Source organism: Primulina huaijiensis, chromosome 10 (genome assembly GCF_012295235.1).
Source record: "Primulina huaijiensis isolate GDHJ02 chromosome 10, ASM1229523v2, whole genome shotgun sequence".
Classification (NCBI taxonomy): Eukaryota; Viridiplantae; Streptophyta; class Magnoliopsida; order Lamiales; family Gesneriaceae; genus Primulina; species Primulina huaijiensis.
This window is the reverse complement of record NC_133315.1, coordinates 20,888,181-20,914,997: the sequence shown is the minus strand read 5'-3', so window position 1 is coordinate 20,914,997 and position 26,817 is coordinate 20,888,181. Positions and strand designations below refer to the sequence as shown.

At 40.1% G+C, this 26,817-nt stretch overlaps 1 protein-coding gene across 1 annotated transcript; it reads left to right on the top strand.

Moving 5' to 3' along the window:
* Positions 1-7,756: 7,756 nt before the first annotated feature.
* LOC140986627 (FLUCTUATING-LIGHT-ACCLIMATION protein 1, chloroplastic) lies at positions 7,757-26,025 on the top strand. The gene is made up of 6 exons (XM_073454932.1): positions 7,757-8,500; positions 10,664-10,766; positions 23,417-23,472; positions 24,832-24,996; positions 25,459-25,572; positions 25,657-26,025. Exons 1-6 carry the CDS (start codon positions 7,862-7,864, stop codon positions 25,747-25,749), a joined length of 1,170 nt encoding a protein of 389 aa, XP_073311033.1. The 5' UTR covers positions 7,757-7,861; the 3' UTR covers positions 25,750-26,025.
* Positions 26,026-26,817: the final 792 nt, after the last annotated feature.

The following is a 26,817-nucleotide window of genomic DNA, read 5'->3' as shown; positions in this document are numbered from 1 at the left end:
GGGGTTCCTTGTTCTCACACTTGCTTGTGAAGAAGACTATGCGTTCTTTTGGGCGAAGGGGTTTATGCAGGTGGGACCTCTGTCGGTCCGTTTTTCTAAGTGGACGCCAGAGTTTAATCTTCAGGAGGAATCACCCATTGCCCCTGTTTGGATTCGCTTCCCGGGTCTTCCCCTTCATTTGTTTTCTAAACAAAGTCTCTTTGCTTTGGCCAAAATTGTGGGGAAACCGGTGAAGATGGATGATCATACTGCAAACTCTTCTCGGGGTGCTTTTGCTCGAGTCTTTGTTGAAATCAATGTGTTGGAACCGCTAGTCAAAGAAATTTGGGTGGGTTGGGGTGATCATGCTCAAGAAATTGAAGTCATGTATGAGCGAATCCCCGGATACTGCATGGATTGCAAAATGCTGGGTCATTCGACCAGTGTTTGTTATTCTCATGGAAAAAATCCCAAACCCGTTCGTCCTAAGCCTGCTGATCGTGCTTCTGGTCAGTCTTCCACATCTACAGAGCCTGCCCCTCCAGGGGGTGTTAACCCTGGTTTTAATATGGGGACCCAGCCTCAGCTTCAGAAAAATGGCACGGGTCCCAGACGTAGAGGGAGAAAGAGGCCAGTTCGGAAGGTTCTTCCACGAAAGAATCCTCTTGATTCGAATCCTTTTGAGGTGCTCTCGCATGGGCAGGATGTGGAGCCTGGTTCTGTTGGATTAGATTGTGTTGATATGGATCCTCCATGTGGTACTATGGAGAATGCCGGTGTTGGGTCTTCTGGAAAGGATCAATTGGAGTGTGTTCTTGTTGAGGGTGTGAACCTCGGTGATGAGGTTACTGATGGAGGGTTACAGTTGGATGATGGTGTGGATGGTATTGGGGTCCTGTCTACTAGTGGGTTGCCTGTGTTTGGTTCTCTGGGGCCTTGCACTTTGAATCACAGTAGTCATTCCATCCCCTCTGTTCCTTTGTCTCCTGATGTTGCCTCCTCTACGGTAGAGGAATTGGTTGCTAGGCAGGGTCCTTCTGTCAGTGAGTTGGTCTTCCGACTGGAATCTGCTGGAGATACTGATAAGGAATTTGATCGACATTCTGATTCGGGTGATGGTTGTCGGTCTGAAAGTCGTATTCTGGATGATGATATGGGGGATATTAAGAAAAGGAAGGAGAATGCTTTTCATAAGTCGCGGAAAAAGCGACAGGGCGGTTCTGGTGCCCATTCTCCATGAATTTTCTCATATGGAATGTCAGGGGGCTCCGCAGCTCGGAGTCTCAACAAAGGCTACATGCCCATGTGAAAGAAAAGAGAGTCAAGATCTTGGCTATTTTGGAACCCATGATTGATCTCGATGTTCGTTTTATGACTCGTCGTTTTGGCTTTTCTCGAGTTATATCGAACTCATCGGGTCATATCTGGGTTTTCTTCTCTGAGGATGTGATGGCTGAGTGTCTCCTTGATCACACTCAATTCCTTCATTTCCGGGTTTCTGCACCTTTTTTGCCGACCACTGTCTTTTGTTCCTTTGTTTATGCTAAGTGTGACTACATTGAGCGCAGACAGCTTTGGACTTCTTTGCTTCAGGTTAAGCCTGATCAGGGTCCTTGGCTTGTTGGTGGTGTCTTTAATGTAGTTAGAAATTCGTCGGAGTGTTTGGGTTCTTCTGGTGGGCGGTTGCTTCCCATGGAAGAATTTAATCACTTCATTTTGGACTCTGGGTTAGTGAATGCTGGTTTTGAGGGGTCTTCGTTCACGTGGACGAACAAGACCATTTGGAAGCGTCTTGATCGGGTTTTTGAGTCTGTTGATTGGGGTGAACATTTTCATTCTATTCGTGTGGAGCACCTCATTCGTACTGTCTCTGATCATTGTCCTCTTTTTGTGTCAGCCCAGGTCTTTGCTAGTGGGCCGAGTTCTTTTCGCTTTCAGAGCATGTGGCTCAGGCACCATGGTTTTTTGCAGACGGTGCGGCTTAATTGGAATTTGCCGTGTCATTTGAACGGCATGCACCGTCTTTTTGTGAAATTGAAGCGCCTCAAGAGCCATCTGAAGTGGTGGAATAAGAGTGTTTTTGGTGATCTTTTTGCAAAACTTGCTGAGGCGGAGCAGGCTGTCCGGATTGCTGAGGCAGTCTGCGAGGCTGATCCTTCGGAATTGCATTGGACTAGTTTGTCCAATTGCAATGCGGATCTTGCTCGGGTTACCGCTATGGAGGTGGATTTTTGGTGGCAAAAAGCCGCTTGTAGGTGGTTAGAGGATGGTGAGAGGAACACCAAACTCTTTCACAATATGGTCAAGAAAAAAAGGGTGGCTAATAAAATTTTCCGTATTTGGGATAATGGTTCTTGCCTTACTTCCCCTGAGCTTATTCAACAGTCTGGGGCCGCCTTTTTTCAAAACCTGCTTACTGGGGACCCTTTTGTGCTTTCTTGCCCTGATTTTTCTGAATTTTCCTTGGTGATCTCGGATTTGGAGAACGCCAGTATTGCTGCACCTCCATCTTTGGAGGAGGTGCGGGCCACTGTTTTCTCCATACATCGTGATAGTGTGGCAGGGCCTGATGGTTTCTCTTCGGCCTTCTTTCAGCATTGCTGGGAGATCTCCACCAGGATGTTTTGGATGCGGTCTTGGATTTCTTTCGGGGTAGTCCCATGCCACAGGGGTTTACTGCCACCACGATCACATTGATTCCCAAAGTCCTGGGTGCTCAGGCTTGGTCAGACTTTCGTCCTATCAGCTTGTGTAATGTGACTAATAAGATCATTTCCAAACTTTTATAGTCTCGACTGAAGGAGGTGGCGGAGAGGCTTGTTTCGTGGAATCAGAGTGGCTTTGTTCCAGGGCGAGTGATTTCGGATAATATCCTCCTTGCTCAAGAGCTCACTCATAGTCTTTCTCTCCCCACCCGTGGTGGCAATGTTATTTTGAAATTGGATATGGCTAAAGCTTATGATAGGGTCCAATGGTCTTTTCTGTTGGATATTTTGAGGCATTATGGCTTTTCAGAGCAGGTAGTGTCGATGATATCTGCCTGCATTTCCCATTGCAATTTTTCAGTTAATATCAATAGTTCACTTACTGGATTCTTTGGATCCACTAGGGGTCTCCGGCAGGGCGACCCTTTGTCCCCACTTCTTTTCATTCTGGGGGCTGAGTACCTTTCGCGTGGTCTTGATCGTCTTTATCGTCAGTATCCTGCGATTAGGTACCGATCTGGTTGTGATATTCTTCTTTCCCACCTGGCCTATGCTGATGATATCATTATTTTTGTCAATGGTGGGGCTCGTGCGATGAACAGTCTCATGGATTTTTTGCATCACTATGAAAACTGCTTGGGGCAGTTGGTGAATGCAGTTAAGAGTGTCATTATTTTGCCTCCGAGGGGTTCTGGTCGTACACGTTCCCGTCTCCTTCGTATCGCTGGGTTTGGGGAGGGTTATTTTCCTCGCAAATACCTCGGAGTTCCTTTGTTTCGTGGGAATAGAGTTTGCTCTCTTTTTGATCCCCTTGTGCAGATGGTGAGTAAGAAGTTGGAGGGTTGGGAGCTTAAAACTCTTTCCCCTGGGAGCCGTATGACCCTTCTTAGGAGTGTCCTCCTTTCGGTTCCCATTTACATGTTCCAGGTAGTCCAGCCACCTCTGGCAGTTATGGAGAGGCTTGAGAATGTTTTCAATGGTTTCCTGTGGGGATCCAGATCCTTGGATAATAAATGGCATTGGGCGAGGTGGTCTCGTGCATGTCTTCCTGTCTCTGAAGGGGGTCTTGGATTTCGCAGGCTCAAAGATATTGTGGAAAGCTTCTCCATTAAATTATGATTTCGTTTTCGTCAAGGTTCCTCCCTGTGGGCCAAATTCATGAAGAGATAATACTGCCCGTTGGTGCATCCATATTATGTTTCATCTGCTGGGTTCATTTCTCCCACTTGGCGTCGTTTGCTTAAGATTAGGGCTCGTGCTGAATCTGGCATTCGATGGAGAATTGGGTTGGGAGATGTTAATTTTTGGGATGACATCTGGTGTGGGGATGTTCCCTTGTCTAGTCAGGTTCTGGTTAGGGGGGATCGACGTGTACGTGTTTCTCACTTTCTTTCAGGATGGGCTTGGGATTTTGACCTCCGCTGCTCAGTTGTTCCCCCCTCTGTTGCTGAGAATATTACTCTGATCCCTATTGCATCGAGGGAGCACGATTCGGCTATTTGGGTGCATAGTTCTGACGGTGTTTTTTCGTTGAAATCCGCCTGCGAGCTTGTCCGCTTGAGAGACCAAGTTTCTGATATTTTCACTCCTTGCTGGGGCAGTTGGCTGAGGCCTACTATGTCTTTCTTCCTCTGGAGGTTTTGGCATCAATGGCTTCCAGTTGACGATGTGCTCCACCGTCGTGGTTTCGAGCTGGCGTCTAAATGTCAGTGTTGTGATATGCCTGAGACATTCACGCACATTTTCATTGATAGCCCTCTTGCCAGGTCTGTATGGCATTACGTTGGGGCTGTTTTTCATGTCCGTATTCCCCTTACCAGTGATCTCAGACTCTTCCTCAGTGCTTGGAAGAGGCATCCGGGGTGGACTACTAGGGGCCACGTGAAGGAGTTTTTGCCTTTCATCGTGTTATGGTTTCTCTGGACAGCTAGGAATGATGCGAAACACCGTCATTTGTACATTTCTGGGGAGACTGTTAAGTCTCAAATTTTGTCTTATTTACGTATCGCTCACGCTGCATCTACTGTTAAGCCCATGCACTGGCGGGGTGTTTTGCATGCTGCGAGAACGATGGGGATTTTTGTTCAATCGCGTAAGGTTCATCGAATGGCGATTGTTCGTTGGTTGCGGCCTCCGTTCGGGTGTTTTAAATTGAACGTAGATGGGAGTTCGAGAGGTAGTCCTGGGGCCTCTACTGTTGGTGGTGTTGTGCGTGACCACTCTGGGCATGTGGTGGTTTCTTTCAGCGAGTTCATTGGAGTTGGGACCAACGTCCGGGCAGAGTTATGGGCTATTTGGAGGGGTCTTCTCATTTCTTCCGATCTTCATCTCTTCCCTCTTTGGATTGAGACTGACTCTTGGATTTCCATTCTTTTACTTCGTTCTCGTCGGTGCTGCTGGGATCTTGAACATTTTGTTACTCGGATTCTTTTGTTGATGAGGGGGCGATCTGTTCATTTATCACATATTTACCGGGAAGGGAATTCAGTGGCGGATGCCTTGGCGGCAAGGGCCCATACTTTTAGGCAGTATACCTTAGAGTTAGGTCCTTCCCTACCTCCAGACATCTCCATCCTTGCTAGATCTGATCGTTCTGGGCTTCCATACCTCAGAAACAGATCCTCTTAGCCATTTGCAGCCCCTTCTTCTTTTTTGGATCTATTTTCTTTATGTTATCTGGCTCTATATTTATTTCTATATCTATACATATATATATCTATATATTTATTGCAGGTTAGTGTACTTGGAGGTTGTTTTTCACTTCCATATGGTCTGTGCAAGTGGGTTCAGACACTTGCACCTGATGTGTTCATTTTGTTTGTTCCGGATGGGTTTCTGCACTATTTCTGTTGGTGTTTTCATTTGGCCCAGTCATGGTTCTTGGCGGGTGTTTACTACTGCTTCTCCTTGGCCGCCATATCGGACCCCTACTTCATGGGATTGATCTCTCTGCTCTTTTGATTCAGATGCTGGATATATTTTGTTCTTACGGGATTGCGATCTATATTTTGCTCGGTGATCCACATTATTGGACTCTCCANATTGTATTATATTACTGGTTATTTTGTGGCTATATACAGGTAGGGGTCTGCCTAACCCCCCCGCTTCCGACGATGTTTTTCTTAAAAAAAAAAAAACCCTAAACCCTAAAAAACCCTAAAAAACCCTGAACCCTGAACCCTGAACCCCAAACCCTAAACCTCAAACCCGAAACCCCAAACCCCAAACCCTAAACCCTAACCCCTAAACCCTAAACCCGAAACCCTAAACCCCAAACCCTTTTCTATCAAAAAAAAAACCATAAACCCTAAACCCTAAACCCTAAAAAAAACAAAAAAAACCCTAAACCCTAAACCCTAAACCCAAACCCCAAACCCCTAAACCCGAAACCCTAAACCCCAAACCCCAAACCCGAAACCCGAAACCCGAACCCTGAAACCCCGAAACCCAAACCCAAAACCCCAAACCCTAAACCCTAAACCCGAAACCCTAAATCCTAAACCCTAACCCCTAACCCCTAAACCCCAAACCCCAAACCCCAAAACCCTAAAAAACCCTAAACCCCTAAAACCCTAAACCCTAAACCCCATAAACTGTGATATTTAATTAAATATTCGATTCAAGGATCTTAGGCTAATTTTGTTATGGAGTTGAGATAAGGTTTAACTTTTAAGTATATCGCCAAGGATAGAAGTCGGTCAGTGAATTTTGGGGCTAAGATTTCTTAAGTTGAACAGCATATAGGACAATGTAATAGGTTGATGAAAAATATGGGTATTGCATAAGAAAAATGAAGCGTGATAAGTTTGGACATCAATTTCTAGTATGAGGAATCGTGAGAAAGTCAGAAATTCAAGGACATAGAAAAATAGAACTAAGTCACTATAAGTTGTTTTAAGTTGTGATCCGCAAACGAGAATTTTGATAGGCAAATTTAATTAGGATTGAAGAGATGTAATGACAGTTTAACACTTATTTTATCAGAGTAGCGCAGCGGAAGCGTAGATTATTGGGATACTAAAACTAAGAGTCTAAACTTTTTATGTATCGAGGATAAGCGAATTTCGAAGACGAAATTCAATTTAAGGGGGGTAGATTGTAACGTCACGAAAATCTGAAAGTCCACATGAATCACGTGCATGCAAATTAGCTTGAGTCAGATTAGTTTTTTTATAACCAAAACTTTATATTCAAATTTTGACTTAACAGACTAGCAAGACCGTAACATTACTATTGAATTAATATTTTTGTTATTAATGATTGTACACATTTTTGCTACTATAAGTTAAAGTGATAATGATGATATTACATTTCGTACAAAAATTTATTTTGTTATAGTTTATAGTTTTATCTATAACAAATATATATAGTAACTTTATAAATTTACATGAAGAAATAAGATTTCAAAATTCAAACTATCACAAAAAAAAAAGAGGATAACAAATACATATACCAAAAATAAATGCACATGTCATGAAATTTCACAAAGATAATAAACACAAATAATCATTTAATAGAAGATAGGGTCAAATTTGTAAAAATAGAATTCTATTTTTTTAAAAAAAATTTATTTATTACACAAATATATTAACTATAAATTTGATAAATTATATTTTGTTTGAAAATAACATCTTTATTGATAGACATGTCTCTTTTATCAGATATCGTGATTAAATTAAAATTTTGAATTTTGAAAGTTGTAATAAAAATATAAGAAAATATGTAATAAATTATGAAAATCTGAAGAACGGAATTTTATTGTTTGTTTTAAAAATTTGGAATAGACATAATTACATATAATTATCTTAAAATATTAAGTCAATTTAACATAAACTCTTATTATATCCTACTATATTATTAATAAGAATGTGATTATTATAATAATAATTTTGTAGATTTGTATGTCCACTTAGTTATAATTACAAATACAACTAAAATATTGGAAAAAACCTTATACACAATCTTGAATTAATGGACAAAATATTTTTAACTATTTAATTTATTTTTCACGCAAGCAATCTACTAGTGTCAGATAATTTCGTGGGACGGCCACACATGGCTTTGCGCCATACCAACCATTTCAATTTTCTGTTTCCCTTTCTTTCTTTCTAACTCCGAAAAAAATATCAGTCACAAAATTTTTCCAAATCCCATCCATCACCACACCTCCCGGCAAAATGGCCGCAACCCCGACCATAAACCTTCAGTGGAACAACCCCTTATTGTACCAAAACAATCTTATTCAGGGTCATATACCATTTCATCCTTTCAAGATTCGCACAAGTTTAGGCAAACTTCGCGCCAAATGCTTCTTCATCGGTAACATTCGCGGCAGCGATGCTTCCATTGCCCATCTTGCTTTCAATACTAAAGCATCAATGAATTCGAAAACTGATCAAATCCCAGTAGGATTTGTCGTTCAGACCGTAATAAAAGCCCTCAAAGCATTCCAAAAACCCGCGGCGGCTGCAGTGCTTGTGGGGTTACTGTTGATGTGTGATCCTGTTTCCGCCATGGCTGCTTCTGGTGGAAGGATGGGCGGAAGTTCGTTTTCTTCGCGGTCATCAATGTCGTCTTCGAGGAGTTATAGCACTCCGAGGATGGGGGAGGGGTCCGGTTTCTCGTATTCGGTTCCATATTATGCACCGTCTCCTTTCTCTGGCGTTTATGTTGGCCCTGCAGTGGGTTTTGGGTCCAGTTTCTTTCCTATTATGCTTGCGGTTGCTGCATTTGTTTTGGTGTCCGGATTCTTGACTGGGGATTCTGAAAGTAGTGTGCTCGCTGATACTGAAAAAACAACTGTGCTGAAGCTGCAGGTATAATTTAATATTTAGACTCGGTTTCCTTTGACAAATTCGTTGGCTTGTTTATTTCTACATGTGTTAGTCTTGGAGCTGGTTTGAATTGATGTTGAGTTTTTGTCATTAAGATTATGCATATATCAAAGTCCTTTTGTCATTAGCAGAGTTCTACCTATTAACTTTTTGGATGCTACTTGCCGACCAGCTTCAATTTTTCTTCTTTTTCTTACTTGAAAGGGTGAACATTATTCATGTGATAACAACGCAAAAACCATTTTTTAAAAAATTTATTGATTGCTTTCCTTTTGATTAGAGGTGATAGATTTCATCTAAAAAAAGTGAGAAGCTTTTATTGAGCAGATGAGTACTTGTGGAACGTCTTTTAGTTTTTGACCAGGATGAAGTTGTATTCACTGTTTGGGATTGGTCAGAATGAGGAAGGAGAAGAGAGAATCTTAGTCTGAGTCTAAACACAGCAATCTTCTTTAACAATAACAATAACTAAATCTGATGTGGGTTCCCGTAGAAAGTTAGGATATGGGTCAGGAAACATTAAGCTTTCAAGGCAGCCATCTGTATTAAGTTTGGATGCACCAAAATGTGGTTTGGTCTATTTAATCACAGTCAGCCGAGTAACTCTTTCCATGTTCTCTTTCTGCTGATGCGGGGTTGTATAAATTTGAACACCGGGGAGGATTTTCTTCTACTGCCAAAGCATGAGGGATCTTTCTTTCCATGGCAGTAGGAGATATATGAAGAGATAGCTTGAATAATTCTAGAGTTTGAACATTTGATATCCCGATGTATGGAATTATTGCGAGCGACCCAAAGGAACCAGATTATAATAAACAAAATTAGCTCCTTATTGTGCCTTTTTTCCCTCCAATCGTCACCCGGATTTTAGGTCTCCAACCTGTCAAAGTGATAAACACCAAAAAATTGAGGAAAGTATGTCCACATATGAGTGGTGATTTCACTAGAAAAGATGATATGATCCATTGTTTCCTCATTTTAACAACATTGACATTTAGAAGCTAATTGAACTCCCCGGGCTTTGAGGATATCATCAATTGGGATCCTCTTAGTTAAAAACCTCCAAGAGTTATTAACGAGCTTTCTGGACCAGATTCTTGAAATAACAAGCTTTATTTTATGGCTCACAAACATCGGAACGCCCAAGTAAGTGAAGGAGAGAGCATCCTCTGAAAAGCCAGTAGCTTCACCATATGTCCATATTGTCCTTGCCTCCTAGATGTGCATTTATTGAAGGTAAAAGACGAACTCTTGGCTTCACTTACTAGCTGCCCTGAGCAAGACTCATACTGACAAAGGAACCTAATCTTCTTGACAGCTTTATGATTTCCATTGGCGTAGGGATGCCATCAACATATGCAAGATAGGAGATGCTAAGTGCACGCCCTGAATAGCAAGCTAACTTCTTATTAACTAAGACTAAGGCATCCAAAACAATAGAAAGATACCCTGCCATGATAATGAAAAGCAGAGGTGAGAGAGGCCAGCTTGTCTCAGTCTCTGTTGGACTTAAAGATCCTGCATAGGATCCCATTGATGATGACTGTGAACTAACCGTTTGAGATACGTCTATTTATAATATCAACGAAAGCATCCGAAAAACAAAAAGCAGAAAGCATATGAAAATAGGAAGTCCTATCTGACCCCGTCATAAGGTGTAGTCATATACAGCTTCAACACCAAGTTACCACCACATACTGTATAGTTGATTTTGTGAATAAGCTCTTTGGCGAAAAGATTGTTGTCAGAGATTAATCTCCCATCAACAAAGCCACTTTGGGTAGGAGAAATGAATTTCCTTAGCAAGCGCTTGAGTCTTCTTATGAATAGCAAGTCCTTTAACTTACCTTGATGTATCATGGCTCAGTCCCTTGAAACTATGTGTACTTCGACATATAGCAGTTGAAGAATTAATGGTTTAAGAAATGTTGTCATATAGAGTAAGAATAACACCGAGGGTCGTCATGTTTTTGAGGACTCTGTTTTACCATTGGAATTCTAAGATATGAGTGGTTTCTAGCTATTGTTGCCAATAGTTTCTCTAAAATATTTCCAAAATTTTTTAACAGTTATATATGTTTTGTTGTCTCCTTTTATTTTTCATGTATCTTCTTTATGTCATCTGTCTCTTTCGTTTGGTTTAAGGTTGGGCTTTTGGGCTTGGGGAGGTCGCTCCAAAAGGATCTCAACCGGATTGCTGAACTTGCAGATACATCTAACTCAGAGGGTCTGCACTATGTGTTGACTGGTAACATGTTTAATGAAATTACTTTTGCGTCCTTAGTTCTGAACATGATATGTGTAACGTCTACTCATTTTAAAAGTTGCGGAACTCATTTTAAAAGTTGCGGAAGTATATATATATATATTATATATTTATATCTATATATATATATTATTAAAGCTCTCATTTTGAAAATAACATTTAAATAAATCGCATGCATACAGTCCTACTGAAAAACATCATTTAAAAATTTTCATAAGTCATTACCAAATAAAAATGTAAAGAAGCAAGAACGAGTAAAAATCCTAACATCGTACGGTAAAATGAAACAGCGTATAAAATGCTCAAATCGTGAAATCATAAGAGTGCGGAAAAACATATAATTCGATAGCCACAACTAATTCTCATCGGTCAAAACATCATCATTTACATCACTTACGAAAATCATGCACAAATGCAAATTTTCTTTAAATCCTAGCAGACAATGTATATTTTCATTAAATCTTAAAAAGCGTGAACATGATGCATGAACATTTAAAATATCATAAATTTGTGCTCAGGGTGCTGTCAGGACCAAAATCTCACCCCGGGTGCAAAATGACCATTTTGCCCCTAGAAACCCAAAAATTCTCGTTTTAACCCTAGACCTCTAAAATTGACTCGAAGCTTACCAAATTCCTTAAAATGTCCCAAAACATTTTAAAAGTATTCCTAGCGTAAAATCGAGCCCAATTCATAATTTAACCGATTCGTTTTAAAACTTGGACCGGGGTCCCGATTTTAAGCCGAATCGACTTGAAACTTAACCAAAACTTTCCCAACTTTTTACCACACTTTAAAAACACTTAAAAGATCCTGAAATATTAATATCGGACCTAAAATCTTAAGGCTGAAAATTCCAGAAATTACCCTAAGTTTCGGTCCTTCCTTCTCTTTGTACCCTATTATCCTTATCTTCCCAAAACTCACACCCCTAGCCTACCCGACGGCACCAGTCATGGCTCAAGTCATCTAGGACCTAGACCAGACCCTAAGGAGCCTACAAGCACAACAGACCCAGCCCCATGCAGCCTACGCACTACGCACCCTCGCTAGGACCCGAAGCACTTCACTCGCTACTCATTTGCTCTCGGTTCGTGCGTGCTGCTCAAGGGTTCAAACCAGCAGTGTTAGGGCCCTCCCAGGTCATGATTTGGGCCCTACCGAAGCAGGTCCACCGCCTGGTATTACCCTGACCCCAATGGTCCCCCCCCCCCCCCACCACACTCGTTCAACCCAAAAACCGAGCCCCACCACTATACCCCTTCGATCTTCACCCTAGTACTGCCCTCCATCAGTTTCAGCTTAGTGACAACGTCACTCACAGCCCTCACACCCTACAGCAACACCTCAGGACAGCCCCCTTGCAAATACATCAAGAAAACCGTGAGCAACAATACAAGAAAGAAAGCAATAATCTCATGCAAACCGAAAATCCTTCATGCTTGAAACTAGATCGAGAAATTCATAAAATAATTAGCACACATCAGTATGTATATGGCGTGTAGGATGCAAAACAAAAGTACGCGGCATGCCTGATGTTTTTTTTTTTGAACCAAATGATGAGATAAAACACACGGCCGAAGGGAAAGCTATTGCTTGAAGTGGAAAATGGAGTCACCGAACACTTGCAGCAGCAAATCACGAGAAAGTTTGTGAGTGGAGGGGGTGGGCGGCGGATGAAGAGTGATTAGGTTAAGTGGAGAGCTTGGGGAATAATTAGGTGCTAATTGTATAGTTTAAGATTAAACAAATGGGCTCTAATTGATATTTAAAAGTTTTAAAAAATAATTAAGCCCAATAAACTTAAACGTAGGCCCATTAAATCCAAACACACTCCTGAAAAATATTTCGTGTTGGAAAAATATTGAAAATATTAGCCGAACCCTCAAAAAGTCCCCCGATTCGATAAAATTTGCGTACCGTATAAAATTAAAATCCCATTTTTGAAAAATACTCTTAAAAACACCTTATATTAGTTAATAAAATAAGTCATGTAATTAAAATAATTTTCCTGAAAATTCTCCGGTCTTCGTTCTTCGATCGAACGTGAAATGCATCTAGAAATTCTAATGCAAGAACTTTTAAAATTTCATGAAATAATTACTACCATGCATGAATTATGCATAAAATGCATAAAAATAATTAAACACATAATTAATAAAATAAACATGCATTTAATGCTTTAAACAATTTAATAAAATACCAAAGAAATTTAATAACTTGCATGCATGTGATTCACGTGTACCTTCAAATTTTCGGGACGTTACAATATGAATGTCGTGGGAAGATAATGCTGATAGATACCGTTTCAAAGACATTTATAGAAAATAAATAATGCATGAAAAGCACATCTCTTGTGAATTTTGGGTTGTCTCTAATAGAATTTTCATTAATGGTTGTGCTTGAATTTTGTCGAGGTTGTGTGCAGTGCTGCATACATCTGATGCTTTCAAACAGATTGACTTGCAATAGAGTAATCAAGATTAAAACTATATTGTCAAAGATTTCATTTTTCATTATAACCCATGAAGGTCTTGTAAAGCATCTTATGTTCTCTCAACACTTTGAGGAGTACTCCTTAAGTGGATGTGATGTGTGACAATGATCTCTTGTTTCAGACAATGGAATGTTACGTTCCTCAACAAATGCAGCGAATTAAGAATCCCAAAACAGATTAAGAACATTTTATACTGGATTTATATGGCATATATTGAATGAAAGTAGATAATAACCCAGAGGTTTCCTTCTGTACAACCCTCCCTAGCTGAAAGCTAGTAAAACTCACAAGAAAGTTAAGAAACTGAATGACCAACTATCGTCTCACTTAATACATTTTATATATTTCCCTCGCATGAGCCTCTCCTGATTCGGTCCACTAACCTCTTAAAACCTAGGCCCATAACATGGAACCTCTGAATCATAAAGTTGGAGAGTTGTGCAGATTTATAAACATATATTTCTCTCATCCTTTAATTGGTTCTACAAATTAATTTGAGGATGTGAGATCTCTGGTGACAAAATAATCGATAAATGTTGTGTATCCACAAGAAATGAATATTGGGTAATTACAATACATGTCATTCATTGTCTTGGTTGCGGAGACATGTGTAGAAGTAATTACCGAGCTCCATTCTTTTCCTGGAAACGTTGGAAGTAAATGGTTTTTGGCTTAGTAGAGTAAAAACTGAAAATATGGCATTTAAGTTTGGCAATTTTAGACACAATAAGCCAATTGTTAAGATAGAAGATTATGAGTTACATGTGAGTGAGAGTGTTAAGTATCTAGAATCATTTTTGCAAAGGATGAAGAGTTTGATAGAGATGTATTACATATAATACAAGTATGATGGTTGAAATGATGGAGTCCATCAGGCGATCTTTGTGATAGTAAAGTACCTCTAAAGCTTAAAGGAAGTTTTACAAAGCAACGATTAGACGTACTATCCTTTATGGAGCTAAATATTGGGTTATGATTCTAGTGCATGAGCGGAAGATGATAGTCGCCGAGATGAGGATGTCAAGGTGGATGTGCAGACTGTTACGGGCTCAAATGCATTGGACCTAGAAAATAGGACTACATTATAAGCAAAGTTGGGAGCAAGAAATAAATAAAAGAGACGGAGAGTTGGTTAGAGGATTAATTCGTATTTATTGCCTGTTTTTTCACTAGCGTGAGCAAGGGTAGGGAAGAGTGTTCTTCTTCTTGTGAAAGGATTCAATCCTTGGCTGAGAATCTCTCTCAGATTATAATTACTATTAAATCAATTCATGTTTCTTATTTATTTTGTTAATTCTTTTAGATTTTGATTCGTTTAGAGATTTGGTTCCTATCACGGACGTATGAGGATGGACAAAATAACAAATGAGAAAATTAGCGAGAAAGTTGGAGTTGCGCCTATTGAGGAAAACCTTTGAGAGGCGTGATTAGGAAGGTATGACATGTACTCAGCGACCAATAAATGCCCCAGTCAGGCGATGTAAGACCATGACAACTACACACATTAACCGAGGAAGAGCGATACCAATTAAGACTTGGTTAGCAACAGTGGAACATGATAAATTAATTTAAATATAGATGTAATGCCCAAGAATTGTAGGTTAATAAGAGGAGATTATGAAGTTTTGCATGGAAAGGACACCGCCCCCGCGCCCCATTTTCGACGGCACCCGCGGTGTAAGGGCAGAAAGTAGAGTTTTGAATACAAGAGAGACCGCACCCGCGGAATGAAATATACCGCACCTGCGGTTGAGTGGCAGTAGGGTCAGCGCACCCGCGGTCGTCGATTCTAGAATTTTGGATGGGGTGCCGTAGCTTGAGCGCACCCGCGGTGTTGAGGTAGCGCACCCGCGCTGCTCTGTGCGAGAAATCCACCTTTCCTTCTCAAGTTGACACATGGCATGATATATATATCTTCAACCATTCATTCTTCATTCAGACTTGCAGAAGAAAAGAACCGAGGCTTCAAGAAATTCCCATGTTCTTGCTATTAGATTGTTGATTGTGAAGAATCCAACCATCCGATTTTCGATCCGAGTTTAGATTCTTGTTCCTCTCTTCAATAGCTTCGTAAGGATGTAAGTCTTGTTTATTTCCTACCTGAAGTGGAGTTTACATGTTGTGGAAATTCTGATATGCTTGTAATTATGGGTTCTCGAGATCATTGAGATCGTAGAAACGTAAACGAATCGAGAAAGTGATACCATATGTGATTGTTATGAGTTTTCCAGCATATTTTGAGTTGAGATAGTGTAGAATTCAGTCTTATGAATTGATGTTGATAAGAATTATGAGTATTTCTATTGAGTATTGATATTTGAGTTGATTAGTATCGAGAAACTACGTCGTTATGCCGTTGAATTGTATCGAGATTGATTAATGATTTGTACAAGGCTTGCTTTGAGTTGTATTTTGATAGAATACATCTATACATTGCCATTTCAAATTTATATTGACAAGATTCGACTTCAAGATTTCGATCACGATAAAGACTGAACAACGGAAGGTAAATTCATGTTGATTCGGGGAGATATAACTCGAATTAGATCTGATTTGAGTTTCCCAAAATCACATACTAGATTGTTATCTTGTTATATGTTAATGCTTTGGTTACAGATTTATATTCAAGCATTTAAGATAGGAAAGACATTGGCAGACTTGCCAAGCTAGACGTTCGGTGATATCGACGCATAGGAGCAGAATTGACTCCGATTGTAGACATTCGATATAGACATGACCGAAGTCTAGGAATAAGACGTACCGTCACCCCGATTGGGAGGGTAGGTGGCAGACTGTGACGTCTTATTCACACCGGAATCCCTAGAGTTAGAGTCGAGTCGAGTCAAGATATGATTTCGATTTCATTGCATGCTGATATTGATTTGGTTTCATAGATTATGGAACCTATTGCCATTGATTCTATTCCTGATAGCATGCTTCATGATTTATATTGTGTATATGCATGTGTACCATGTTTTATACTGGGATTTGTTCTCACCGGAGTATCCGGCTGTTGTTGTGTCGTTCTCACCGGAGTATCCGGCTGTTGTTGTGTCTGTATGTGTGCATAACAACAGGTGGGGCAGGATCAGGGTCGAGACGAGGATGATTGAGAGGAAATAGCGTGGTGATCACGGGCGTAGCAGAAGAAACTAGTTGTTGTATTAGACATGTGTTAATACTTTTAAACACTAGTTTGATTGTATGAACGAAACAAGACATGTATTTGCTTTTCATGAAATGCAATAAATCTTATGTATGGGTAGTATGTTAAAAGCAAAATTTTGACCCACATTTTCTAACAAAGATCCAATTAATCCCAAAAATAATCGAGTTAGAGCCCGGGTCCCCACAACAGGTGGTATCAGAGCGATAGATCCTTTAGACTGAGATAGAATAGAATGAACGGGGTAGATTGAGTCGTCTTCCTTGCTTTTGTTGTGCTAGCATGATTAATTGCTTTTCCTATTACGTGTTGTTTTGTTATCTGAGTTGATTACAGCATGTAATTGCAAAGATTGAATCAGAACCGATTCTGGATCAGAGGTATATGATCAGAGGAGGACTGAGACAGATTGTATAGACTGTATACTAATCTGTTTGATAATCAGATATGCCTCCTCGACGAGTAATGCAACCAGTAGCAGGTCGGGCACCAGAACAGGGCAGTACATCCAATGATCCGATGGATGTGACCGCTACGCCGATGGAGACTTTGTTAAAGCGGTTTCAGTCATTTCGACGACCTACACTGAAGGGCACAGAGAATTCAGTTGAATGTGAAAGCTGGTTAGATGACATCGAGATGTTATTTGATTCTCTTGACTACACCGATGAACGACGTGTTAAACTGATTGGGCATCAACTGCAAGAAGTTGCCAAGAATTGGTGGCTTACCACAAAGAGGGCCGTGGAGCATCGTGGTACAGAGGTCACTTGGAAGGTGTTCAAGACAGAGTTCTATCAGCGATTCTTTCCCGTCTCCTACCGAAAAGACGAAGGTGCTGAATTTGCCAACCTCAGACAGGGATAGCTGAACATCGAGGAATATGTGGCTAAGTTCTCCACATTGCTCAGATTTGCTCCCCACGTTGCTGGGAATGACGAGGCCGTTGCGGATCAGTTTATCAATGGCCTGAATCCGGAGATATTCACTTTGGTGAACACGGGACGACCCAACAATTTTTCTGATGCCTTGAACAGGGCGAAGGGAGCAGAAGCCGGGTTGCTTAGGCAACGAAGCACTTCTTATACCACTCAGACTCCTAGACCACCCCAGCCCTCGGGTCAGTATCAGCAACCACCTCCCAGATTCGAGAGTGGTGGTAGCAGCAGCGGGAGGAAAGACAGTTTGAAAGTGAAGGGGAAGCAGTTCAAGAAATCAGGGAGCAGTTCGTCGAGCTCCAGTGGGCCGAGACAGACAGGGTCGGGCCAGAGATCAGAGTATACAGGGGTTTACTGTAGTTCTTGTGGAGGTAGACATGCCACCGAACAGTGTCAGGGCGTGATGGGTCGCTGCAACATTTGCAGACAGCAGGGCCACTTCGCCAAGGTCTGTCCACAGAGAGGTGCACAGCAGACTCAGAGTGTAGGAGCATCTGGCTCTGTAGCTCAGCCTGAGAGGCAAGCTTCATCTGTTCATTCATTCCAGCCAGCCCCTGCATCTACACAGCCCAGAGCTCGAGGTGGCCAGACAGTGAGCCAACCTCCCAGACAGCAGGCTCGAGTGTTTGCGCTGACAGAAGAGCAGGCTCAGGATGCCCCTGATGACGTGATAGCAGGTAATTGTTCGCTTTGCGGTTATCCTGCTTATGTTCTGATAGACACAGGTGCATCACATACATTCTTATCTGAGCGTTTTGCATTGACATATGCATTGCCTATTGAGTCGTTGTCTACTGTAGTGTCTATCTCTTCTCCTTTGGGGACAGGGTTGATATCAGTGACATCTGTTAGATCATGTTTACTACAGTATGATGGGCATGAGATAGATTTAGACTGTATTGTACTTGGGTTATCTGATTTTGATTGCATTATTGGTATCGACATGCTAACCAAGTACAGAGCGACAGTAGACTGTTTCCACAAGATTGTTAGATTCAGACCAGAGATGGCTGAAGAGTGGAAGTTCTACGGCAAAGGGTCTAGAGCTAGGATTCCTTTGATTTCAGTATTGTCTATGACTCGATTACTACAGAAAGGAGCAGAAGGGTTCCTTGTCTATTCAGTTGATTTACTGAAATCGAGTCCTACCTTGGCAGATGTGCCAGTGGTTAGCGAGTTTGCAGATGTGTTCCCCGATGAGATTCCGGGATTGCCTCCAGTCAGAGAGGTAGATTTTAGCATCGACCTAGTACCAGGTACGGTTCCTATTTCTCGAGCTCCTTATAGAATGGCACCGATAGAGTTGAAAGAATTGAAAGAACAGCTTGAAGATTTGCTGGCCAAGGGATATATCAGACCGAGTGTATCTCCTTGGGGCGCACCAGTGCTATTCGTGCGAAAGAAAGACGGTTCGATGAGATTGTGTATCGATTACCGGCAACTGAACAAGGCAACAGTAAAGAACAAGTACCCATTGCCTCGCATCGACGATTTGTTTGATCAGTTGCAGGGATCCTCTGTCTATTCCAAGATCGACTTGCGATCTGGATATCATCAGCTGCGAGTCAGAGATTCAGATATACCGAAGACTGCATTCCGAACCAGGTATGGACATTTCGAGTTTATTGTCATGCCTTTTGGTTTAACGAATGCGCCAGCGGTGTTTATGAGTCTGATGAACCGTGTCTTTCAGAGGTACTTGGATGAGTTTGTGATTGTATTTATAGATGATATTTTGGTGTATTCCAAGAGTCTGATTGAGCATGCTGATCATTTGAGAACTGTATTGAGAATTCTGAGATTAGAGAAATTGTATGCTAAACTGTCAAAGTGTGAGTTTTGGTTGAGACAGGTGGTGTTTTTGGGGCATATTATATCTGGAGACGGTATATCTGTCGATCCGAGCAAAGTCGAGGCAGTGATTAGTTGGCCTAGACCGACTTCTGTGCTAGAGATACGCAGTTTCATGGGTCTGGCAGGATACTATCGACGATTCATCCGAGATTTTTCCAGTATAGCGAAGCCAATCACTCAGTTGACTCAGAAGAATGCGCCTTTTATCTGGTCAGAAGCATGTGAGTCGAGCTTCGTAGAGTTGAAGAAGAGATTGACTAGTGCTCCAGTCCTGACGATACCTTCAGGTACGGGTGATTTCGTTGTATATTGTGATGCATCTCACAGAGGACTAGGATGTGTTCTTATGCAGCGAGGACATGTGATTGCATACGCTTCGAGACAGCTGAAGCCACACGAGAGTCGATACCCAATTCATGATCTTGAATTGGCGGCTATCGTTTTTGCATTGAAGATCTGGCGTCACTATCTGTATGGGGAGAAATTTGAGATCTACTCTGATCACAAAAGCCTGAAGTATCTGTTTTCTCAGTCAGAGTTGAATATGAGACAGCGACGATGGCTTGATCTGCTGAAAGACTTTGATTGCGAGATCAAGTACTATCCAGGGAAGTCGAATGCAGCAGCGGATGCTTTGAGTCGAAAGGTATGTTCCTTATCCTTGTCGACGATAGGTGTTTCGAATATGATAGAAGATTGTTGCTTTTCTGGATTAGCATTTGATACAGATAGTAGACCGTTGCGACTTGCCACTATTCAGTGTGAACCAGATTTGATTGTTCGCATCAAAGAGGCACAAAGAACCGATCAGAGTGTTCAGAAGTCGATTGATATGGTCAGATCAGGACATATTTCTGAGTATCAGGTACGTGATCATGTTTTGTATGTGAATAACCGTCTTGTAGTGCCAGATGTTTCAGATTTGAAACAACAGATACTGTCAGAAGCGCACTGTAGTCGGTTCAGTATTCATCCTGGTGGCAGGAAGATGTACAATGATCTGAAAACACAATTCTGGTGGAAACAGATGAAGACAGATATTGCAGAGTTTGTGTCTAAGTGCTTGAATTGCCAACAGGTGAAGGCCGAAAGAAAGAAGCCCGGAGGGTTACTTCAGAGTTTAGCTATTCCTGAATGGAAATGGGATCACATTTCCATGGATTTCGTCACGAAGTTACCACGATCATCCCGAGGCTGCGATGCGATTTGGGTTGTGATAGATAGATTGACCAAATCCGCATGCTTCATTCTGTACAAGATGACGTACAGATATGATCAGATGGCCGAGATATATGTCCGAGAAGTGGTCAGATTACATGGTGTACCGAAGTCGATCGTATCAGATCGTGATCCACGATTCACTTCACACTTTTGGCACAGTCTACAGCAGGCTCTAGGTACGACTTTACACTTGAGTACTGCTTACCATCCTCAGACAGACGGACAGTCAGAGCGGACTATCCAAACTTTAGAAGATATGCTGAGAGCTGTAGTACTAGATTTTGGTACTAGTTGGCAAGATTCACTCCCTCTTTGTGAATTCTCGTACAACAACAGCTATCAAACGAGCATCGAGATGGCACCGTTTGAGGCATTATATGGAAAGAAGTGCAGATCTCCACTATATTGGGATAACATCTCAGAGGTACCAGACTTAGGGCCAGATATGATTCGTGAAATGACAGAGAAAGTAAAGATAATTCAGAAGCGAATGAAGACGGCACAAGATAGACAGGCGAAGTACGCGAACATCAGACGTAGACCGTTGGTGTTTGAGCAGGGAGACAGAGTATTCTTAAAGATTTCTCCTTTCAGAGGCGTGGTCAGATTTGGCAAGCGTGGGAAGTTGTTTCCTCGATACGTCGGTCCGTATGAGATTCTTGAAAAAATTGGCGATCGTGCGTATAGACTTGCTCTTCCTCCTTCTCTATCAAGGATACATGACGTCTTCCATGTATCGATGTTGCGTAGATATATGCCAGATAGTTCTCATGTCATTCAACCTGAAGAAGCCGAGTTAGATCAGACTTTGAGTTACGTTGAGCAGCCGATTCAGATTCTTGATCGGAAAGAGAAACAGCTCAGAACGAAGACTATTCCATTAGTGAAAGTTCAGTGGAGTCGTCATGGTACTGAAGAAGCGACTTGGGAAACAGAATCAGAGATGAGACAGAGATATCCAGAACTATTCGCATGATGTGAGTATTTATTCAGTTTGATTATCTTGCTTTTATACATGCTTTGATTGATTGCTTGCGAGTTCAAGGACGAACTCATATCTAAGAGGGGGAGAAATGTAATGCCCAAGAATTGTAGGTTAATAAGAGGAGATTATGAAGTTTTGCATGGAGATTATGAAGTTTTTCATGGAAAGGACACCGCCCCCGCGCCCCATTTTCGACCGCACCCGCGGTGTAAGGGCAGAAAGTAGAGTTTTGAATACAAGAGAGACCGCACCCGCGGAATGAAATATACCGCACCTGCGGTTGAGTGGCAGTAGGGTCAGCGCACCCGCGGTACATGACTGAGCGCACCCGCGGTCGTCGATTCTAGAATTTTGGATGGGGTGCCATAGCTTGAGCGCACCCGCGGTGTTGAGGTAGCGCACCCGCGGTGCTCTGTGCGAGAAATCCACCTTTCCTTCTCAAGTTGACACATGGCATGATATATATATCTTCAACCATTCATTCTTCATTCAGACTTGCAGAAGAAANGAGTTTTCCAGCATATATTGAGTTGAGATGGTGCAGAATTCAGTCTTATGAATTGATGTTGATAAGAATTATGAGTATTTCTATTGAGTATTGATATTTGAGTTGATTAGTATCGAGAAACTACGCCGTTATGCCGTTGAATTGTATCGAGATTGATTAATGATTTGTACAAGGCTTGCTTTGAGTTGTATTTTGATAGAATACATCTATACATTGCCATTTCAGATTTATATTGACAAGATTCGACTTCAAGATTTCGATCACGATAAAGACTGAACAACGGAAGGTATAATTCATGTTGATTCGGGTAGATATAACTCGAATTAGATCTGATTTGAGTTTCCCAAAATCACATACTAGATTGTTATCTTGTTATATGTTAATGCTTTGGTTACATATTTATATTCAAGCATTTAAGATAGGAAAGACATTGGCAGACTTGCCAAGCTAGACGTTCGGTGATATCGACGCATAGGAGCAGAATTGACTCCGATTGTAGACATTCGATATAGACATGACCGAAGTCTAGGAATAAGACGTACCGTCACCCCGATTGGGAGGGTAGGTGGCAGACTGTGACGTCTTATTCACACCGGGATCCCTAGAGTTAGAGTCGAGTCGAGTCAAGATATGATTTCGATTTCATTGCATGCTGATATTGATTTGGTTTCATAGATTATGGAACCTATTGCCATTGATTCTATTCCTGATAGCATGCTTCATGATTTATATTGTGTATATGCATGTGTACCATGTTTTATACTGAGATTTGTTCTCACCGGAGTATCCGGCTGTTGTTGTGTCTGTATGTGTGCATAACAACAGGTGGGGCAGGATCAGGGTCGAGACGAGGATGATTGAGAGGAAATAGCGTGGTGATCACGGGCGTAGCAGAAGAAACTAGTTGTTGTATTAGACATGTGTTAATACTTTTAAACACTAGTTTGATTGTATGAACGAAACAAGACATGTATTTGCTTTTCATGAAATGCAATAAATCTTATGTATGGGTAGTATGTTAAAAGCAAAATTTTGACCCACATTTTCTAACAAAGATCCAATTAATCCCAAAGATAATCGAGTTAGAGCCCGGGTCCCCACAATAGATGAGAATATAGTAGTGGATAAAGCACAATTCGTAGGAGGATTCATATAGCTGATCGCAGGGATTAATGCTTGATTGTTGTTGTATAATACATGTCATTTCAATCATATCCCTATATGTGTGATTCTTAATTAGCCCCTTACCCCAGAAGTTATGCGTCCTAGCATGTGGTGTATGCTGAGTCATCCTTCATTTTGTCACACTGGCTGTAGAAGCATGATAGTTCTTTTTCTCTATGGGTGCATACAAGTGTCAAAGGGAGTGGATGATTTGCCATATTTTTATTCTTAAAATTCTTAATTGTTGTTTATCTCTTTGAACTTATTGCTACAGTTGAACAATTTTTATTTTGTTGCAGAAACAATACTCTCTTTACTCAGGCATCCGGAGTATTGCATCTCAGCTCATTCATCTGTAAGTTGAAATTTTATTTTATCCAGTTTCTTGCCATTCTGGGGTTGGGGTTGGTGAGAGTTAAAAACTCAGTTGTTAGGCTGTTGCGTACCCGGCTTGTCATGGATATTGCAATATTATTAATGTGCATGCAATTGTTTTTGAATCTTGAGTGCTTATATTTGCACTTCAGTTCTTACTTCCTGCTCTCCATTTTTCGCTGCACTTTGTAAACATTTAATAATGAGAGTGCATTATGTAAGTAGCGGGCTGCTGAATTTTACAGCTAAATCATTCATCGATTTTTTACCAAGACCTCACTTTTATGGGAGGCTAGAGTGGAAATTGTGCTTGGTATTCCGTATTCCCATTTTTATTTCACTGGAACTATTCCAGACATCAGGAAGCTGGTGAATGCCTGTTTATTTCATTTTGTATAATTCCTACTTCAGAGTGAGAAGTTTCCATACATTCTAATTTGTTTGATTGTGTTTACAAGAGAGAGCAAAAAAAGACCATGTGACTGATGCACATCATATTATAGTGGGTATTTGTCTATTTGATTCAAACATGAATGAAGAGATTCATCTTTATCTTAAACTATTTAGATGATTTTATCAATATCTATAAGTTTGTTTCATTCATCTATCTTTCGTTTATTTAGGATTGGTTTAGAATTATGTTGTTTGATTTCCTAGTTAAGTCAAATTCTTGATTGGATTATATTTTAGTTTTTTATTTAAAGGCTATCATTAGTCTTGGTATAAACAGTTTTGAGTTTAATAAAAAATGATAACTGAGAGTTTTCTCAATTCTTGGCGTCTGTCTGTGTTTGCTTTACATCGGTATTGCATATTGGAGTTTTATTCTGGATCAAATCATTTTATGTACTAAGGAGTAAAATTTCTTTGAGACGACATGGTCCCAGCACTTCAAACAAAATTTCTTGTTTTCTTTTGAACCTGGTTGTCTGATGATACTTATACTTGATTCTTTACTGAAATATAGTTGTAAACAATATCTCAGATTATAGAGACAGTCCGGCATCTCCTTTAATCTTGGAATGGCCTTTTATTGGATATCGATTTGGTAATAGAGCGGGTTATCTGAATTTAATATTTGTCCAATAATAAAGTAACTAAATAATTGGATACTGATATTATTTTTCCTGCAAGCGTAATTCTTTTTAAATTTCTCATGTCAAGTTTATTTTCTTTTTTATTGGCTTCATTTTTATAAATTGATATCATGGTTCTAGATAGTTTAACTTTTAACATCATAGCAAAAATCCCTAGTGCAAAAAACCTCATCTTGTAAGAGTAATACTAGAGATAGATATAATTTTCTTTTCATGTATTAAGTTTGCCATATGACATGCAGGTTGACATGAAAAAGAGCATAGAGGAAGGGGAAAGAAGATTCAATCAACTTTCAATTGAGGAACGGGGGAAGTTTGATGAGGAGACACTTGTAAACGTAAATAACATAAAGAAGCAAAGATCGACAATCCTGAGTTCAAGTGGATTTAGCAATGAATACATAGTGGTAATAACTAGTTTCCCATGACTATATTCATTGAAAATGAAACATATGCCTACAAACTTTTTTTTACATTTGAGGAACTATCTTTAGGATGTATTGCCCATTGTATATTATAATGTTTTATCAAGTGTGCTCCTAATGGTTGGTGCTGAGTTTGTCATATATATGTGGAAAGGTTCTGGTTACTCTGACGTTGTATCTTCACATATTTGTTTTGCTCTAGATCAATACCTAGTTAGTGTGCTAATGAAAATTCAAGTTGTATCATGACTTAATGCTGAAACAGATTATGTTTGATTAGAGACGTAATGTTTCTTCTGTTTTCCATGTAATCAGCTTCCTTGCCTCCTTTTTTACCTCACGGTCTTTGATTATTTCTGTTGTGAAATTTGAGCGATCTAGTTTGGTTTTTTACTTTCTGGTGTATGACCCGTTTATCCTTTTGATTATTTTGCCATATACCAGATTACAGTTGTGGTAGCAGCTGTGGGAGTACATAAGCTGTCTTCTATCAACAGCAGCAAGGACTTAAAGGAAGCCTTGCAAAAGCTAGCGTCAATCCCCTCGAGTAGAATTCTGGTGAGAGAAGAATATTTACAACTAGTAACCTCTAAATTTGTTTCTGTCATTTACCATCGTGCAATTTTTTGTTCTTAAATGTAGGCAGTTGAGGTGTTATGGACCCCTCAAAATGAAGGCGACATGCTTTCAGAACGGGAACTACTTGAAGACTACCCCTTATTGCGGCCTCTGTAAGAGGTGGAGAGCGTCCTGCATCTATTATTATAAATAGGTTTGTATCTAACTATTTTACACTCTGTTGCCAAATAACGACACTTAAACGTGCATGATACAGAAGGTATTTTTAGAAAAAAATATTGAAGGGTTTGAGTAATATGTGAGCACGAAAAAATGTGTTTTCGACTTTAGACAGGTTATGTGTAAGAGCATGTTCTCTATTTTCCTGAGGCTCGCTTGCTTCTACAGCCGAAAACATTTGTCCGTGGAGTTTCATTTTTGTTGTTACCCTTACCGATCCATTTATTAATAATATAAGAGATGTGACTAAATATGCTTTATGTTCAAATTTCTTGGGTAAAAATAGGGTCTTAAAAATGTTGGGTAATCCATTGTTACGATTTAGCTTGCGATAAGACGCTAGTGTCATGTGCTAGTTGTTTGCATTCAGCGGGACATATGCGATCTTCCACCAAAGATTTTAAGTAAAGTTAACCAAGTCAATAATACAGGAGAAATCAAAAGGAGAATGATAACTTTGAGAAATCTTGGAGTACTTTACAAATGAAAGCTTATGGTCAGTGTTTTAAAACAGTGAAACATGGATAAAAAGCATTGATCTGGTTATAAACGGAAAAGGGTGGTTAAAGCCATGCCAGTTTGACCATTTTGTTTTTTATAAAATAAAATAGTACAACTTAAAATTTGGATTGTTTTGAAAATAATATGAAATTCTTCCTGTGGGAAAACCAAAGTCGCATTTGTTTTCCTGAATAAAAAATTTATGTGATTTTTCATATTTATACATTATTACAAGAGTGTTTGATTAAATTTATTTAAAACAGTTCGTAAGCTTTTACATCTTATAAGTTACAGCTTATAAGTTGTGATATCTTATTTTAAAAATAAATTGTTAAAGATTTTGGATAATTTATTTTAAACAACTTAAAAATGTTAATTTGTTCGTTATTATAAGATCTTTTTATTAACAAATTGGTATATTATGAGTTAATGTAAGTAATTATATATATGTGTGTGTAAATAGTTTATAATTTTAATATTTAAAAAATTAATTGATTTTATATT

What these genes read in the sequence shown, in the direction of transcription:
- LOC140986627 (XM_073454932.1), top strand. Translation starts at nt 7,862, where the DNA reads ATGGCCGCAACCCCGACCATAAACCTTCAGTGGAACAACCCCTTATTG. An exon ending in CAACTGTGCTGAAGCTGCAG is followed by an intron (nt 8,501 to 10,663) that starts GTATAATTTAAT and finishes GTTTGGTTTAAG; the next exon opens with GTTGGGCTTTTGGGCTTGGG. An exon ending in GCATCTCAGCTCATTCATCT is followed by an intron (nt 23,473 to 24,831) that starts GTAAGTTGAAAT and finishes TATGACATGCAG; the next exon opens with GTTGACATGAAAAAGAGCAT.